Source organism: Macaca mulatta, chromosome 3 (assembly GCF_049350105.2).
Source record: "Macaca mulatta isolate MMU2019108-1 chromosome 3, T2T-MMU8v2.0, whole genome shotgun sequence".
NCBI classification, from domain to species: domain Eukaryota; kingdom Metazoa; phylum Chordata; class Mammalia; order Primates; family Cercopithecidae; genus Macaca; species Macaca mulatta.
Genome location: NC_133408.1, coordinates 180,424,851 through 180,444,094, shown reverse-complemented (window position 1 = coordinate 180,444,094; position 19,244 = coordinate 180,424,851). Strand labels below are relative to the sequence as shown.

The window sequence follows — 19,244 nt, the reverse complement described above, 5'->3', positions numbered from 1 at the left end:
GGAAAACACAAATACTCTCATTTTTGTTAGACTAATCTAAAAATGTTTTCCTTTCAAAATGATTTTTAATATCTTCATGGCATTACCTAATCTCCTAAAATTACATTTGGAAGCATATATCATTACATATACGTTCTAGACCAGAACTTTCTTCAGTGATGGAAATATTCTTCTTCCCCATCCAGTACAGTAGCCATCAGCCACGTGGCGCTTCTGAGTCCTTGACATGTGGCAGGTGTAACTGAGGAACTGAAGCTTGAATTTCATTGGATTTAAGGTTAAATAGTCACGTGTGGCTGGTGGCCACTCTATTAGACAGTGCATTTCTAGGCCAAGTGTGAAGTCTGAATCTGCCTCTTTATTCACGCATTCATTCATGCACCAGATATTTATTGACCACCAACTCTCCTGGGCATTGTTCTGGGTGCTAGGGGTGCAGAGTTGGCCACAACAGGCCAAAATAACAAAACAATCCCTGTTCTGGTGGCAAGGCTCGTGGAGAGCTCACTCTAGTGAGGCTCCATTCCCGAGGAGGCTCTGTTCAGATGCACCCAGTCATTGTGGCTTTGCCCACTTGAATCAGACAATTTGTCAAGTTCACGGGTAGCACAAACTTCATGACGTGTGATGATGTTTTAGTTTTTAAATAGTCATTGCAAAGAACTGCCTGCAGATACAAAAAGCAGGAAAAACAGCGTATGTAATCTTTTACCTCATGAAATTACTATTTTATTTTTATTTTTAAGACAGTCTCACTCTGTCGCCCAGGCTGGAGTGCAGTGGTATAATCTCAGCTTACTGCAATCTCTGCCTCCTGGGTTCCAGCAATTCTCCTGCCTCAATCTCCTAAGTGAGTAGCTGGGATTACAGGGCCTGCCACCACACTCGGCTAATGTTCGTATTTTTAGTAGAGATGGGGTTTCACCGTGTTAGCCAGGCTGGTCTCAAACTCCTGACCTCGTGATCCACCTGCCTGGGCCTCCCAAAGTGCTGGGATTACAGGCATGAGCCACAATGCCTGGCCTATATTATTATTATCTTCATTTTACAGAGGTGGAAACCGAGGTTTAGAGGACTTAAACAACTTGCCTAAGGTCACGTGGCTGAATTAGGATTTAAACCCAAGCCTATTCGACTCCAAAACCTGATTGCTCCTTCATTTCACCATGCTGTCTCCCCAAGAAAAACACAAATTGATGGTTTAAAAAACATTTTTGTAGAGATGGGTGTCTTGTTATGTTGCCCAGGCTGGTTTTGAACTCCTGGCATCAAGTGATCCTCCCACTTCAGTCTCCCAAAGTGCTGGGATTATAGGCGCAAGCCACCGCACCCTGCCCACAAAGTGATTTTTTTTTTTAAATAGGGATTTCAATGTTTGTGGTTTGTGACTTTCATATAACATTTATATCTAAGTTCTAGCAAATCTCTGTGACCAGCCAAGAACAATAAGAATCACTCACCTGGTGTTTGTCTTTCTTGTGCAGGGTCAAGGTGGAAGGTCCAAGGACTGAGAAAGACCCTCGAAGGCATCGCTTAAGTCCTCCATTCCTTTCCTAGAGACTGATCAGGAGTCGGGCTTCAGAAGGAGCCCCCCGGAAGGGCTCCGCAACCTCACGCTAGAGTCGAGAATGGATATGTTCAGCTTGGATATGATCATCAGTGACCCAGCTGCGGAAGCCAGCAGGGCTGGGAAGAAGCAGCTCGGAGGCGTTCAGAACCCTTGCTCATCTGCCAGAGCCGGACCCCGGCACAAGTCCCTCAACATAAAGGACAAGATATCAGAATGGGAAGGGAAGAAAGAGGTGCCCGCTCCTGCACCCAGCAGGAGAGCAGATGCACAGGGGGATTATCTGACGTCCTGTCTGCTGGAGAGGAGGAGTAGTGATGGGGTGAGAACTCAGGTCACAGAGGCTAAGAATGGAATGAGGCCAGGAACAGAGAGCACAGAGAAGCAGAGGAATAAAGGAGCAGTGAACGTCGCGGGACAGGACCCAGAGCCGGGGCAAGACCTAAGCCAGCCAGACCGGGAAGTGGATCCTAGCTGGAGCCGAGGCCGAGAGCCAAGACTTGGCAAGCTACGCTTTCAGAACGATCACCTCTCGGTGCTGAAGCAGGTCAAGAAACTCGAGCAGGCTTTGAAGGATGGGTCGGCAGGGCTGGATCCTCAGCTGCCAGGAACTTGTTACTCCTCACACTGCCCACCTGAAAAGGCAGAGGCGGGGCCCACCCTTCCTGAGAACCTGGGAGGCGGGAGTGGCTCGGAAGTCAGCCAGAGGGTCCACCCCTCCGACCTGGAAGGCAGGGAGCCTGCCTCCGGGGCTGTGGAGGACAGGAAAGGCTCGTGCAGAAGGCCCTGGGACCGGAGCCTTGAGAACGTGTACAAGGGCTCGGAGGGTTCCCCCACAAAGCCCTTCATCAACCCTCTGCCAAAACCCCGGAGAACGTTCAAACATGCCGGAGAAGGGGACAAAGATGGGAAGCCTGGCATCGGCTTCAGGAAAGAGAAAAGAAACCTGCCTCCTCTGCCCTCGCTACCTCCCCCGCCTCTGCCCTCCTCTCCCCCGCCGTCCTCTGTGAACAGAAGACTGTGGACTGGGAGACAGAAATCCAGTGCAGACCACAGGTAGGTGCCGGTGTGGCAGGGCAGAGCGTTGCCACCTGGCTCTCTCAGTGGTTTATGTCCCATCGTAACTGTCTGTTCTCAGCTGAATTATTTGTTTTATTAAACTGATGGATCTTGTAGTCCAGATGGTTCACAGCTTAAGATACTTTGTTAATTAACCTGGAAACTTGGTACATGATGCATGTATTTTGTGTTTGTTCTCAGTCCTCAAAAAAGAAGAGTATTTGCTTTTAAAAATTACCCTTTAGATGTAATAAGGACTTGAAATTGGGACAGTAACCAAGAGTTAAATGAAGGACTCATGTTAACCCTGGCAGTCTACAACCTAGTAGTCCCTGCTAACTACCAGTGCTTGAATTTTTCTTGGTATGGGCTTTAGAAACACACTGCCTGGAGTCTACACTGGCCCGATCAGTGTCTATCTATGTGAGCTTAAACAAGTTGTTTAACCTCTCGAAGCCTCAGTTTCCTCATTTATACATATGGATGCACGCACTGTGAATATTTTATAATGTTAAAATAACACATTAAATAATAAAGCATGTTAATGCTTAAAAATAAAATCTGTGCTTCGAAAACAATTTTTCTATTGTGCAACTTAATCTCTAGTCCATTTCTGTAACATGCTACTTGGTTTGATACCCACTAATCTAGAAACCAGCTTTAGAGCAATCTCCTCAGGATAGTTGTCATACTCCCTTTCATCATTTCACCTCCTATTTTCTCCTGACCCACTCCATTGAGCTTTGGGAACCTGTTCCTGAAAGTACCCTGTCCCAAGGCCACCAGTAACCTCCATCTTGCTAAATCCAATTGCCAGTTCTTTGTTCTTTTCTTAATTGGCCCCTCTCAGTATTCGAGGAACACCTGTTGACTCGCTCCATCTTGAAACACTTCCTTCATTTGGCTTCTGGGTCACCCACGTCCCTGGAAGTCCTGTTTCTCTGGCTCCTCTGAGTTCCATTCTTTTTTCCTGTCTGTCAGAGCACACCCCGAACCTATCCCCACCTCAACCCAGGGCCAGACCTGAGACTTTTCTTCTCCGTCTACACTCACTCCCTAAATGATCTCATCCAGTCCCATGGCTTTCAATGTCAATGTCATGTTTATGATTCCCAGATTGAGGCATTCAGCCCCAGCTCCCTCTCCCAGCTTAAGGTTTGTGTAGTCATCTCCTGCTCAGATCTTCATTTGGTTGTCTTGTCATTCGTACTTAACATGTCCAAACCTAAATTCTCCATCCAGGCTGCCAGTAACCACCTCCTCTTACAATAATTGTCATCCTACTAAATGGCTTCACCCTTTGTTTAACTGGTTAGGCCACAAACCTAAAAAGTCATCTTCAATTCCTATCTTTTTCCACATACCCCCTCCTAATTTATCCCAAATCTGCCTATATCTCCTCCACTGCTACCATCTTAATCATCCTAGATTCACCTCCCACCCCCAGAACATTCCTCCCTCAGCAGCTAGAGGAGTCTTCTAAAAATATAAACTATAAATTAAATCCTGTCACCCCCCACTCAACATGGTCTGTCATGTAGGATGATTCTTTTGGCTGTAAATAGCATAATTTCTTATGTTCTCTTCAAGGGGGAAAAAAACTTGCATATTCTAGAATTTATTTACATATATATGTGTATATATATATGTGTAAATATATGTAAGTTATTCCCAGTTTACAAATAATGCTGTGATAAGGAGCATATAGTATTACTAGTTTTGCTACTTACTAGCTGTGGGACATTGGACAAGCCACTAAATTTGTGTTGGCCTCATTTTACCTACCTGTAAAATGGTGATAATTATATTATAGTAACCACTTCACAGAGTTGTTGTGAAGATTGAATGAGTTAACATGTGTAAACATAAACTTAGTACAGAGCCTCTTCAATATGTGTTAAGTGTTTTATTTTTCTATGGCTCTATTCTGTTTCATTAATCAGGCTATATCTTTTTCAGTACCAAACTATTTATTTTAAATTCATAATGTATTATTATTATTATTATTATTATTATTATTATTATTTTGAGATAGAGTCTCGCTGTATCACCCAGGCTGGAGTGTGGTGGCACAATATCAGCTCACTGCATCCTCTGCTTCCCGGGTTCCAGCAATTCTCCCACCTCAGCCTCCCAAGTAGCTGAGATTACAGGGGCACACCACCACGCCTGGCTAATTTTTTGTATTTTTAGTAGAGGCAGAGTTTCACCATGTTGGCCAGGCTGGTCTTGAACCCCTGACCTCACGTGATCTCCTGCCTTGGACTCCCAAAGTGCTGGGATTACAGGCATGAACCCCATGCCCAGCCCATAATATATTTTAATATCTAGCAGGGCTTATAGAAATTTATTAATGTTGCTAATAATTAGTTGATCCTCTTGGATTTCCTATATATAACATCATTTCATATGCAAAAAATAATAATCGTTTTGTCTCTCTCCTTTTTAGTAATTATAAACCTCTTATTTGTTTATTTACTTATTATTCACCTTTTCCAAAAATGTCTTGAGCGTTTCTGCCTGTATTTTTCTGAATGTTCTAAATATTACTATCAGATTTCACATACACAAAATATGTGGGGGTTTTTGTTATTAATATATAATTATTTGGCATGCTGTGTATTTGCTACGTTTATTTCTAAGTCTTTTCTCTTTTTAATGCAATGGTTAATGTAGTCTTTTTTCTCATATGGTCTTTGTATTTAAGAAAACTACTTATTTTGTGTGTGTGTGTATATATATATATGTTTTAAGACGTCTTAAATTTCTTATCATTTCTAATAATCTGTCAGTTGATTCTCTTGGGCTTTCTATGAATATAACCATATTGTCTAAAAGAATCATCATTTTACCTTTTTCTTTTTAATTTATACCTAATTTTCTTACCAAATTGCACTGGCTGAGAATTCCGAACAGTGTTAAATCATAGTGCTGAAAGCAGTGTGCAGCCCTACTTCACCCCTAACTTTAATGGTAATGCATCTAGAGTTTCACTCGCAGGCACTCTTATTTGAGATATGTTTTTACATTATCAAGTTAGTGTCCTTTTATATTTATTTTTTAACTTAGAGTTTTAAAAATTAGGATTAGAGATTAGATTTTTGTTAAAGTACTTTTCAGAAACTCCTGATGATCATATGATTCTTCTGCTCTGATCCATTCATAGTGAATTTATATCTTAATACTAACCCATCCTTAAATGTGGGGGATGAACTCCCATTCGGGCCTGGTTTATTATTCTTTTAATGTACTACTGAATTTTATTTGCTAATATTTTAAGATTTTTGGATCAGTAAATAAATTGGACTGGTCTATACTTGGGTTTTATTGCACTATCTTTTTTTGTACAGAATACATACAGGATGATTGCACTACCTTTACTAGGTTTGAGTGTCAGTGTTACGTGAGGTCTGGAGAAGAACTTAGATGCTTCCTTCTTTATGTTCTGAGAAAATCTGAATCCATCTCCAATAATAAATCCTTTCTCCAGCCACTGCCAAAGCCCGGGTCCCCGAGCACTCCCATGACTTTGCTGCTCCTGCCCAGTGCTTCCCACAGCAGCCCTTCCACGCCCCTTCTGGCTGTTCCTCCAAGGAGGCCCCACAGCCCCAGGGACAGGTTGGTTCTGGGAAACTGGAATCCTTCATCTGTGTCATCACTGGGCAGGCGAGTCAACCTGGGGAACAGTTATTCCCATTATCTTTTCTCTCTTAACTACCATCTGTGCTTTTCAGTCTTCCAGCATTTTCTTTATAACCAGCTAAAGTTACTTATTTCAGGCCAAAGATGAAATTTTTCTTGGCCAGTTTGAATATGGTTGCATCAGCTGTGTTTTAACAATTTTGGCTTTGGGTTTTTCATTTTGTTTAAAATAGTACAATGGAGGTGATTAGGGCAAGATGTTCACTTTCTACTCTTAAAAAAATAAAGTATGCTCTTTACTGTGGTCCTATCTCTTAAAAACAAAAAGGCCTGTACCACGAATTTGGCAGACGCACCACCCCCTCTGAGGGAGGAAAGCCAAACCAAGGTTGAAGAAAGAAATGATTAAGGATTTAGAGGTTATGAGGGTTTAGAATTTCATGGCCAGGCTGTGTGTGCCTTAGAGAATGTACTCAGCTTATTTTCATAGGCCCATTAGTTCACCTCCTTAAGAGTAAAACCTGTGGCTTCAGAGCCTCGGTTTAAGAAAGCGTATTTTTCTTTTTCTCTTCCCATTTCTCTCTCTTCTTTTTTCTTTTCTCCTCTTCTCTTTCCTTCCCTTTTCCCTCCTTTCCTCTCTCCCTCTCTATTTGCTGTCTTCTCTCTTCTTTCTTCATTTCTCTAAAGCCCCAGGAAATTAAATGCAAGGACTCAGGCCTTCAATCCTCAAATGGAAAATGAGAAACCCTCAAATGTCAGGAAATTCCAAAGATAAGGTTCCTACAGCAACATTAACTTGGTTCTATGTGTTTTATGGCATACATTTAATAGCTCTGGCAAGAATGCCTTAAGGCCAACGTATAACAAGAAAAGTTCCTACTCTTTAAGTGTGAGCAGCATCCTGAGTTCACATGTATCTACATTCTCAAAATGTCTTAACTGGAATTCAGATTTTTAAATTTTTGTTTACCTTGGTCATGTGACAGCTTGTAGATCTTTATGAAACCAAATAACTGCCTTGACCAAAATTTCAACTTTTCAGCTGATTGTTTTGGCACCATATAGATTTGGTCTTTCCTTGGGGCTTTAGTGTAAGACTTTCAGAACTTCTTGAGGACACGAAACCTCAGTCATTATATGGCTGCCAGATCACACTGTGCTGTTATTGATTCCATAATTTCCATCTTCTATGGGACCGATACGGATTCCCCACAGCTCTCTGGCTGGGCAGCAGCCCTCGGCTCTCACCAGTTTAACAGTTAAAATTAACTTACCAGCCAAGCGGTGGTCCGTCTCAGGCGGCAAGATGTCCCTGAGACAACTCGGAATTACCACGTCTAAAAACTGAGTGTTTCAAGTCTTCAAAGGAGGACATTGTTCGATTTAGTTGATGTTTAGAGCAAAAGCTACTCTGGAAGCTTCTGAGAAACTTGGTTTAGTAAAGCCATTAATTTCAATAGAAGCTGCACTGGAAAACAGAGAGATGGTGCTTGCTCTTCCAAGGTTGCTGTTGTCCATTACAAGAGTGATTTTCATGTCATTTCTCATTGAAAGGTGCAAATTGTTGGATATTAGCCACAATGGGGGACAGAAATAGTTTTTCCTTCTGACATTTAGGGTTTGAATCCAGGATAGAGAAAAGCAGAAACCGTGTGAGTGGTCCTAGTATACAGTGGAGGAGCTACCTGATAACAGAATGCAAGCTGAGAGCTAACGGAAGCCTCCTTCTGCCTAGCCGCCTGCCCTGAGCACCTGGGGGTAGGAATGCCCTTCCTGGGGTATGGTGAGCCATGGGGAAGAGCTGCCTGTGGCCACTCAGGATAGACAGGCAGAAAGACTCTGGCAGCTGGAGGAGGATGATGGAAGTCAGCGCATCCTTGGTTTCCAACCCAGCTGGATGATGTTTTAAATGGTTGCTAGGGGGCTGGGCGTGGTGGCTCACGCCTGTAATCCCAGCACTTTGGAAGTCCGAGGTGGGTGGATCACGAGGTCAGGAGTTCGAGACCAGCCTGACCAACATGGTGAAACCCTGTCTCTACTAAAAATACAAAAATTAGCTGGGCGTGGTGGCGCACACCTGTAATCCCAGCTGCTCAGGAGGCTGAGGCAGGAGAATGGTGCAAACCCGGGAGGTGGAGCTTGCAGTGAGCTAAGATCGCGCCACTGCACTCCAGCCTGGGCGACAAAATGAGACTCCGTCTCAAAAAAAAATAAAATTAAATAAAAAAATAAAAATAAATAAATAAATGGTTGCTAGGTGCCAGGCTAGCCAAGTTTTTTTTTTTTTTTTTTGTTTTTTTTTTTTTTTTTTTTTTTAGCAGGGTCTTGCTTTGTCACCCAGGCTGGAGTGCAGTGGTTCAGTATTGACTCACTGCAACCTCCACCTCCTGGGCCAAGCGATTCTCGTACCTCTGCCTCAGGAGTAGTTGTGACCACAGGCACACGCCACCACACCCAGCTAATTTTTGTACTTTCGTAGAGGCAGGGTTTTACTATGTTGCCCAGCAGGCTGGTCTTGAACTCCTAGACTCAAACCTGCTCTGTCGCCAGGCTGGAGTGCAATGGCGCATCTCAGCTCACCGCAACCTCTGCCTTCCGGTTCAAGCGATTATCCTGCCTCGGCCTCTCAAGTAGCTGGGACTACAAGCGCGTGCCACCACGCCCAGCTAATTTTTGTGTTTTTAGTAGAGACGGGGTTTCACCATGATAGTCAGGATGGTCTCGATCTCTTGACCTTGTCATCCGCCTGCCTCAGCCTCCCAAAGTGCTGGGATTACAGGCATGAGCCACCACACCTGACCTGTAGCCAAGCTTTTTTAATCCATAGATGAAAATAATCCTGGGGGAAATGGATTCAAACCAATTTGCTAAAAATTAACTCAAGAATACAGCTGCTTTTTTTTAATCTTGAAGTAGAGATAAATTATAAACAGTAAATGTGGCACTTAAAACCAGCTTTTAAAATATTTATTCACTGGGCCAGGCATGGTGGCTCACGCCTGTAATCCCAGCACTTTGGGAGGCCGAGGTGGGCAGATCACTTGAGGTCGGGAGTTTGAGACCAGCCTGGCCAATGTGGGGAAACCCTGTCTCTACTAAAAATACAAAAATTAGCCAGGCATGGTGGCACACACCTGCAATTCCAGCTATTTGGAAGGCTGAGGCAGGAGAATCACATGAATCCAGGAAGCAGAGGTTGCAATGAGCCGAAATCGTGCAACTGCACTCTAGCCTGGGCACAGAGCAAGACTCCATCTCAAAAAATGAAATAGGCCCGGCAAGGTAATCTCAGACGGTAATCTCAGCTCACGCCTGTAATCTCAGCACTTTGGGAGGCTGAGGCAAGTGGATGACAAATTCAAGAGATGGAGACCATCCTGACCAACATGGTGAAACCCCGTCTCTACTAAAAATACAAAAATTAGCTAGGTGTGGTGGCGCGCGCTTGTAGTCCCAGCTACTTGAGAGGCTGAGGCAGGAGAATCACTTGAACCGGAAGGCAGAGGTTGCAGTGAGCTGAGATGCACCATTGCACTCCAGCCTGGCAACAGAACACAACTAACTAAATAATAAAATAAAATATTCATTCATTTATTCAACCAACAAATATTTACCACGTACCTATTGAGTGTTAAGACATAGGAATGTAATAATGAGCAAGATAAACAGAGACTCTGTCTTCACAGGATTTGCAAACCAGTAATAGTTAGAAGGACACAGCTGGTGTGATCATAACTGCTGTCAGCGCTGTGAGGAATCCTGGTGCCATGGGAACATTCAGTAGGGATGTGTAGCCTATCAGGGAAACAGACGGGATCAAGAGGAAGTGACGCTCAGGCCAGCAGGAGGGTGGGGAGTGGGCGTTCAGTTTGAGTGAACTAATAGGTGAAAGCCCTGAAAGACTGCATCATGTCAGAGGAACTGCAAGGCAGGAGTGTGGCCCGAGGGGCCAGCAAGGGTCTGGGGTGAGGCCTGAAAGCCTTCTGGACCTGTACACACAGTATGGATTTGGGCCTATTACCTAAGGGCAATGGAAAACGGGAACATTTTTAAGAAGGGGAGAGAGATGATCAGATTTGCACGTTTAAGGCTGGGCGCAGCGGCTCACGCTTGTAATCCCAACATTTTGGGAGTCTGAGTGGGGTGGATCACCTGAGGCCAGGAGTTCAAGACCAGCCTGGCCTACATGGTGAAATCTCGTTTTGGGTAAATATACAAAAATTTAGCCGGGCATGGATGGCAGGCACCTGTAATCCCAGCTACTTGGGAGGCTAAGGCAGGAGAATCGCCTGAACCCAGCAGGCGGAGGTTGCAGGAAGCCTAGATCACGCTGTTGCACCCCAGCCCGGGCAACAAGAGTGAAACTCCGTCTCAGGAAAAAGAAAAAAACATAAGATTTGCATGTTTAAGAGACCATCCTAGCAGCAGCCTGGAGACTGGGTGGGCACCAGTGGGCAGATGGGGAGAGGTGATGGGGAGGAACAGTGAGATCTTATGGTTACCCTGTGGTGTAGCTGCCTTAGGGACTGAGAGAAGTGGGTGGGTTCAAGAGATGCTTTGGAGGTAAAACTTGGGTTAACTAGTTAGACATAGGCAGTAAGTGGGAGGGATGCTGGGAGTCTGATTTCCAGGTTTAAGACCTAAACCTCTGGATGGCAACACTGGGCAAGGAGCTGGTTCTCATCAGGGAGAAGCAATGGGATTACGAGTTCAGCTTTGAGATTCTTGTGCATTGTCCAAACAGAAGGAGCTCTAAGTTAGGATTTCATTTACAAAAATATGGAGAAGTCGTGAAGAACATTCAAAATACGACTCAGAATCACAGTGTTTGGCATTGGTTGCTGAAATTTGCCTATTGCATAGGTTATAATGCCCTTCAGCAAAGTTCTTTGGAACAACCAGCTCATTCTAGCATCTCTGAAACTCAGAAGTACCAAATACCAAATGATCATTTGAGGACCTGGGAAGTAAAGTGAGGCTGAGTGGAAGTTACACCCCTTTCCCAGGCTGTGGGCTCCCCAAAGGCAGGGACCTCTCGCCTTTGTGTCACCCACTTTGAGCACAATGCAATGTGATTCGCATGTTTACTTATTAAACATGCAGGCAGGATGTGGAATGAATGCTGAACATGTTTAAATTAGAGAGAAGCCTGTTTGGATGTGGTTATCATTCATTAACCTTTCACAGTTTCCTTTCTCTCAAAGTTAATGTGTAATTGAGGATACTAAAACTTTCAAGTTAAAAAATAATTTGTACAGAACAGAATTAGCTTAGCGTTTGGAGGATGAGTGTGATCACCTTTCTCCTCTTCAGGGAGCCTGATCACCTACCTGAACCTCAGAAGGGGAGGACTGATGTCCCTGACATTTATGTAGGCTATAGAAATAATGCTAGGTGGTCCGGGCATGGTGGCTCACACCTGTAATCCGAGCACTTTGGGGGGCTGAGGTGGGTGGGTTGCTTGAGCCCAGGAGTTCAAGACCAGCCTGGCCAACATGGTGAAACCCCCCCATCGCTATGAAAAATACAAAAATTAGCCAGGCATGGTGGCAGGTGCTTGTAATCCCAGCTACACAGGAGGCTGAGGCAGGAGAATTACTTGAACCCTGGAGGCAGAAGTTGCAGTGAGCCGAGATCACCCCACTGCCTTCCGGCCTGGGCCACAGAGCCAGACTCTCTCAAAAAAAAAAAAAAAAAAAAAGGCAGGGCGCGGATCACCTGAGGTCAGGAGTTTGAGACCAGCCTCCCCAACATGGCGAAACCCCGTCTCTACTAAAAACAAAAAATTAGCTGGGCACGGTGGCTCATGCCTGTAATCCCAGCACTTTGGGAGGCTAAGGTGGGCAGATCACAAGGTCAGGAGATCGAGACCATCCTGGCTAACACGGTGAAACCCTGTGTCTACTAAAAATAAAATTTAAAAAAAAATTAGCTGGGCATGGTGGCGGGCGCCTGTAGTCCCAGCTACTGGAGAGGCTGAGGTAGGAGAATGGTGTGAACTGAGGAGGTGGACCTTTTGGTGAGCCAACATTGCGCCACTGCACTCCAGCCTGGGCGACAGAGTGAGACTCCGTCTCAAAAAAAAAAAAAAAAATTAGCCGGACGTGGTGGCAGCCACCTGTAATCTCAGCTACTTGGGAGGCTGAGGCAGGAGAATTGCTTGAACCCAGGGTGCAGAGGCTGCAGTGAGCCGAGATTGCGCCTAGGTGACAATAACTTGGGTGACAAGAGGGAAACTCTGTCACAAAAAAAAAAAAGAAAAGAAAAGAAAGGGGAGGGGAAGGAAGGGGGAGGGGAGGAGAGGGGTGGGGAGGGAAGGGAAGGGAGGAGAAAGAAAAAGCGAGAGAGAGGAAGAATGAAATAAAGAAAGAGAAGGAAGGAAGGGAAGGGAGAGGAGAAAAAGAAAGCAAGAAAGAGAAGAAGGAAGGAAGGAGAGAGAGAGAAAGAAAGAAAGAGAAAGGAAGGAAGGGAGGGAGGGAGGAAAGAAAGAAAGAGGAAGGAAGGAAGGAAGGAAGGGGAGAAAGAAAGAGAAAAGAGAGAAGAAAGAAAGAAGAAAGAGAAAGGGAGGGAGGGAGGGAGGAAGGAAGGAAAAGAGAAAGAAAATAAAGAACTGCTAGGAAGAGCTAACTTTCTAAATGCTTTGGCATGTGTTACCGACACATGACAATGATAGATCCAATGTTGTAATTGGAATCCTATTTTCCCACTAGTTCTAGAAACTGGACAGGTAAAGATTTCTGGCTTCTCCTTGATCTTCTAATGTACTGGACCTCATGTTAATTTGTTTGCCTTTCAGACTTACTGCATAGGAATTAGTCACCTGAAAACCAACACTTAAATACAAGAAATAGAGCTGCTATTTGAGAAACCTTTTGATGAATTGTTTTGCAAATTAGTTTTGCAATGTGAATAACCATCTTTTATTTTGAAACAGGGTCTCGCTCTGTCTCAAAATGAGTGAGAGTGCAGTGGCTGGAATGCATGGCTTGCTTTTGGCTCACTGCATCCTCCCACTCCCTGGCTCAAGGGATCCTCCCACCTCAGCCTCCCAAGTAACTGAGGCTATAGGTGTGCCCCACCACACCCAGCTAATTTTTGTATTTTTTATAGAGACAGAGTCTTGCTGTGTTGCCCAGCTGATCTGAAACTCCTGAACTCAAGCAGTCCACCTGCTTTGGCCTCCCAAAGTGCTAGGATTATAGGTGTGAGCTACTGCACCTACCCCCATCTTAATTTTTTTAAAGGGAGTTTTTAATTGTTTTCAAATTGGACTTTTCTAATGCTGTTTAGACTAGTGATACCTTTTATGTGTCAGAAATCAAATGCAAAGCATGGCTGACTTTTTTTTTTTTTTCTCCAGTAACAAGGTCTCACTCTCTCACCCAGGCTGGAGTGCAAGTGGCATGATCTCGGCTCACTGCAACCTTCACCTTCTAGGCTCAAGGGATCCTCCCACCTCAGCCTCCCAAGTAGTTGGGACTTCAGGCACATGCCACCACGCCCAGCTAATTTTTGTAATTGTTATTTTTTGTAGAGATGGGATCTTACTTTGTTGCCCAGACTGGCCTTGAACAATCCTCCTGACTCAGCCTCCCAAAGTGCCGGGATTACAGGCATGAGCCACTGTGTCTGGCCCAAACTCTTATATTAGCATCGTGTTCTTGGAAATATAGAAAGATTATACAAAACATTCAAACTATGTCTTGAAATCCCAGGTGTCTGACAGTAACCACTGGGATAAAGGCTAATCCCATCCCAACAAACCCCAACACATAATCCGGATTCCCGCTTGCATTACATGTGCTTTAGTTTTACCTATGTATGTATGTATGTATGTATGTATGTATGTACTTTATTTTTTGAGACAGAGTCTCTCTCTGTCGCCCAGGCTAGAGTGCAGTGGCGCAATCTCAGCTCACTGCAACCTCCACCTCCCGGGTTCAAGTGATTCTCCTGCCTCAGCCTTCTGAGTAGCTGGGATTACAGGGGTACAACACCATGCCCGGCTAATTTTTGTATTTTTAGTAGAGACAAGGTTTCACCATGTTGGCCAGGCTGGTCATGAACTCCTGACCTCAAGTGATCCGCCTACCTTGGCCTCCCAAAGTGCTGGAATTACAGGCATGAGCCACCACGCCCGGCCTGCGTTGCACGTGCTTTAAATAAGCAAGCGGTCTGCTGAGATTTGGAGAGCCTTTAACCCGTACAAATATCTTTTGTTGTTAGGGCACTTATTATGAAAACATTTTAAAGATCCAGACATTATTTCATAGGTACTTTATCATTTTGAAATTTGACCTATACAAATGTTGTTTCCAATGAGATTTTAAAAAATAAAAACAGAACTATAATCTCAGACAACAAGGAGGCTGAGACAGGAGGATCGCTTGAGCCCATAAGTTTGAGACCAGCCTGGGCAGCAGAGCAACACCCCCATTTCCTCAAAAAATTAAAACTTAGCCGGTCATGGTGGCATGCAACTGCAGTCTCACCTACTCAGGAAGCTGAGGGACAAGGATTGCCTGAGCCCAGTAGTTTGAGGCTGCAGTGAGCTATGGTGGCACCACTGCACTCCAGCCTGGGCAACAGAGGGAGACCCTGTTTCTAAAAATAAATAGAGCTCTCACCATGGCAAAGCAAGGCACAGCTACAGCCCCTTTCTCTCTCTCAAAGAAAAGGCCAAACTCAGCCAGGGTCATGCTCTAATTCTGGGCAGTCAAGGCTTTACCTGTAGGTGGTGGTTACTACCCTGGCCCTGAGAGTGGGAGAAACTGCCTGGCTCCCAGTGAAATGGCCCTTTCCTGTCCGCCTTTTCCCTGTGAGGGTTCATAGCATCTCCTCATAGCATAGATTACTTACTATGTGAGGGAAATAGAGGGTCTGCCTGGGTATCGCACAGGACTGTGTAATGCAGTAATGTGATTATCACTGTGTAATGCAGTTTTGCATGGAAAATTAGTTCAGGTTCCCAACGACAAACTGTTGAAATTCAGCCTGTTTTAGTTTGGAGCCTGTGAATGCAGCTTCCTCCTGATGTGCCTCACTTAAATAAATGCTCTCCATACATAATGCCTTGTGTCATTAAGAGCATCAGTCTCCAGCCAGACTTCCTGGAGTCAGACCCTGATTCCACCACTTTTTCCGAATGTACCTGGAGCAATTTATCTAATCTCTCTATGCCTCTGTCTTCTGATAGATAAAATGTGTGTAAGAGGCCGCGTGCAGTGGCTCACCCCTGTAATCTTAGCACTTTGAGAGGCTGAGGCAGGTGGATCACCTGGGGTCAGGAGTTCAAGACCAACCTGGCCAACATGGTGAAACCTTGTCTCTGCTAAAAATACAAAAATTAGCCAGACATGGTGGTGCATGCCTGTAATCCTAGCTCCTCAGGAGACTGAGGCAGGAGAATCAGTTGAACCCAGGAGGCAGAGGTTGCAGTGAGCCCAGATCATGCCACTGCACTCCAGCCTGGGCAACAGTGTGAGAATCCATCTCAAAAAAAAAAAGGAGGGGGGATAAGAGTAGTAATTTTGGGTTGGGCACAGTGGCTCCAACCTGTAATCCCAGCATTTTGGGAGGCCCAGGCAGGAGGATCACTTGAGGTCAGGAGTTTGAAACCAACCCAGGCAACATGGCAAAACCCCATTCTACAAAAATGTACAAAAATTAGCAGGGCGTGGTGCTGTGTACCTATGGCATAGACAGTCCCTGATTATACTGTAATAAGATAGTCAGGGACTATCTATACTATAATAAGGACTGTTCCATATCTTTATTCACAAGCCTTTTAGTCTTGGATGAACTACATAAATGGGCTGAAACTTAGTGTCGTGATTTGTAAAATAGTATGGACAGTCCCTGTCCATATGAGTGAGCCACTGCGCCTGGCCCCCTTTTTTATTTTCTATGTATATGTTTGTTTACAAAGTTGGGATTGTATTTTTTTACATATACTTTATTATTTTCACTTAGCATAATAGCATGAACATTCTTGCACATAAAAGCCACACCTCTTATTCATGGATTTTCACACCTTTTACAATAAAAGAAGTTGATTTCAGGCCGGGCACAGTGGCTCACGCCTGTAATCCCAACACTTGCAGAGGCCAAGGCGGGCAGATCACCTGAGGTCAGCAGATTACCTGAGACCAGCCTGGCCAACATGGTGAAACTTCGTCTCTACTAAGAATACAAAAACTAGCCAGGCATGGCAGTGCATGCCTATAGTCCCAGCTACTTGGGAGGCTGAGGCAGAAGAATTGCTTGAACCCAGGAAGCAGAGGTTGCAGTGAGCCAAGATGGCGCCGCTGCACTCCAGCCCGGGCGACAGAGCAAGCCTCTGTCTCAAAAAATGAAATAAAATAAAAGAAGTTGATTTTGGTAATAGTTTTTCTAAGAATGAAATAAAATAAAAGAAGTTGATTTCGGTAATAATTTTTCCTAGAAAAGGAAAATTTGGGTGAGGGGACATATTAATATATTCTCTGAATCTAATTTGATTCAAATTCTTTGTTTTTTTCCTCCCATCTTGCACATTCCAGAAAGTCCTATGAGTTTGAAGATTTACTGCAGTCTTCCTCTGAGAGCAGCAGGGTGGACTGGTACGCGCAGACTAAGCTGGGGCTGACACGTACTTTATCGGAGGAGAACGTCTATGAAGACATTCTAGGTAAGAGGCCACAGTGTCTGTGTGTGGGTCTGAATCTGTCTGGGAGAAAGGGGAGGGAGAGTGGGGCTGGCTGCTGGAAATACACATGCAGACACTCGAAGACACCTGTGCACTCGGATGAGAGAGCAGGCAGGTGGGGTGGGAGAGCGAGCCTCGCGGGATATGTGAGAGACTCTGGGGCTGGAGGGGGAAGACTGGCTGGTGATGCGTGGCCAAGGAGGCAGTGTAGCAGCGTGGCGTAGCAAGAAGCGTGGGGCCTAGAGTCTGAAGATCCAGAACCACGTCTTGGCTCTGCTGCCTATTGGCCGCAGGACATTGAGCGGGTGACTTCACGTCTCTGAACGTCAGTTCTCCCATCTGCATGATGAGAATGAAGCTAGCTCCCTTGCAAGGTTAAGGACTGAAGAGAATGGTATGTCAACTCCCTCACTTATGACAGATGCTCGGTCAACTGCAGGGATTACTGAATGAAAGAAAACACTACACACCAGCGCCTCCTTCAGAAACCGTCAGAGTGTGGCACTAACGGCATCAGAACACAGACTAAATGCGTGTCTGTGATTTCAAAAGTAACTTGGGCTCCAAAGCTTCCTCTGAGATTTCAGAGCGGGTCTCAGATTCAGAGTTTGGTGAGTTCAGTCATCTTCAGGGAGGTTGATGGTTTTAGTGAAAGGCGAATCCAACTGCTTATGGTGGGGGTGAGGGCTGGGAGAAGAAACAAGCTGGTAAAAGGGAGAAACCCGTATGTGTGTGCAAGTGAGGGGCAGGTAGGGTGGATATACACAGACATGCGGGCATGTAATCATCAATACTAGAAAAAACTTGCAGAAGGAGGAAATAGAACGTTTGAGGAAGGGCAGATACTGAGCTAAGCAATTGGAATTGCATGTGTCCAGGCTGCTGGAGATGGGCTCCTGCCAAAGCAGCGGGATTCCCAGATCTGAAGTGGGAGAGAGATCTGGACTTCTCTTAGCAGTGACTACCTAAGAGGATGCTTCAGTTATAAGGAACAGAAAACAACTAAACTAGCTTTTCCTTCCTCCATTTATTTTCTTTCTTTCTTTTTTTGAGACAGGAGTCTCACTCTGTTGCCCAGGAGTGCAATGGCACAATCTCGACTCACTGCAGCCTCTGCCTCCCGGGTTCATGCGATTCTCCTGCCTCAGCCTCCCAAGTAGCTGGGATTACAGGCACCCACCACCACACTTGGCTAATTTGTGTGTGTGTGTGTGTGTGTGTGTGTGTGTGTGTGTGTGTTTAGTAGAGACGGGGTTTTCCCATGTTGCCCAGGCTAGTCTCAAACTCCTAGGCTTAAGTGATCGACCCGCTTCAGCCTCCCCAAGTTCTGGGATTACAGGTGTAAGCCACCACACCCAGCCTCCTTCCTCTATTTCTTACCTCTCAGGTTAGTTTTATTCTCAGCAGGCTTCCCAGGATCCCCACAGTGGCTGCCACCAGCTTCCTGGAATTCATATCTTCCTGGTGGAGAGAAGAGCTTGTATCCTGCAAGTCCCACCAGAAATCCTGAGGTTCACCCTCATTAGACCAGCCGAGGTCCCTTATTCACCTTTGGAGCCCGGGAAGGCCATGCAGTGATATCCCCTTAGGCTTAGAATATGAGCCCTTCCCTAAACTGATCACTGAGGCAGGGATTTGGGATACCTAGATTAGCTAAAGCACTGAAACTGAGAATGGAGTTAATCTCCCATGGCCACAGATGAAGAGATACAGAGGTAACCCAGTGAAATCAGGGGCTGCTACCAAGAGGAGGGGCGCATGGATGGCAAAACAGCAGGCACCAAGACAGGAGAGGCCAAGATGCTGACCTCAGTGTTTCGAAAAGGGAAATGTCCTCAGTGTTCCCAGGTTCTGACACATTGCCTTTGAACACAGATCCGCCAATGAAGGAGAACCCTTATGAGGACATCGAGTTACATGGTCGCTGCCTGGGAAAGAAGTGTGTCTTGAATTTTCCTGCTTCTCCCACCTCTTCCATCCCTGACACGCTCACCAAGGTATGAGTCCCCAGGGAGTGGTGGCAAGAGAGGGGGCCACAGCACGGTGGCCTTGAGCACTCTGGAGTTCCGGCCAGCGCTGGAACTCCAGGCCACCCCCACTTGCCCTGCCAGGCTCCTGGATTTGTACATTGCTGGCTGACTGGTCTTTCTGCCTCTAGTTCTCTTGGAGCCCCCCTGCTCAAAAAAGCTTCCTAAAATACCATTGAGCTTCAGGCTCAGAAACCTCCTCAAACAGGGTAAATAAAAGATGTACATCTGTCCCGTACAACTGTTAAGAATGTCTTAACAT

General features: G+C 45.3%; 1 protein-coding gene across 9 annotated transcripts in view; it reads left to right on the top strand.

The window, feature by feature from the left end:
• The window catches only part of DENND2A (DENN domain containing 2A), a 125,781-nt gene that overhangs the window by 34,909 nt on the left and 71,628 nt on the right, over nucleotides 1–19,244 (top strand). For all 9 annotated transcript variants that reach the window (XR_013415646.1, XM_077997553.1, XM_077997555.1 and 6 more), the window contains 3 exons: nucleotides 1,485–2,623; nucleotides 16,810–16,937; nucleotides 18,831–18,952. Coding sequence is in view for 8 of the 9 variants with exons in the window: in XM_077997553.1 (XP_077853679.1) it covers nucleotides 1,629–2,623; nucleotides 16,810–16,937; nucleotides 18,831–18,952 (1,245 nt within the window). In the remaining variant the exon portion in view is untranslated. The remainder of the gene's footprint in view (nucleotides 1–1,484; nucleotides 2,624–16,809; nucleotides 16,938–18,830; nucleotides 18,953–19,244) is intronic.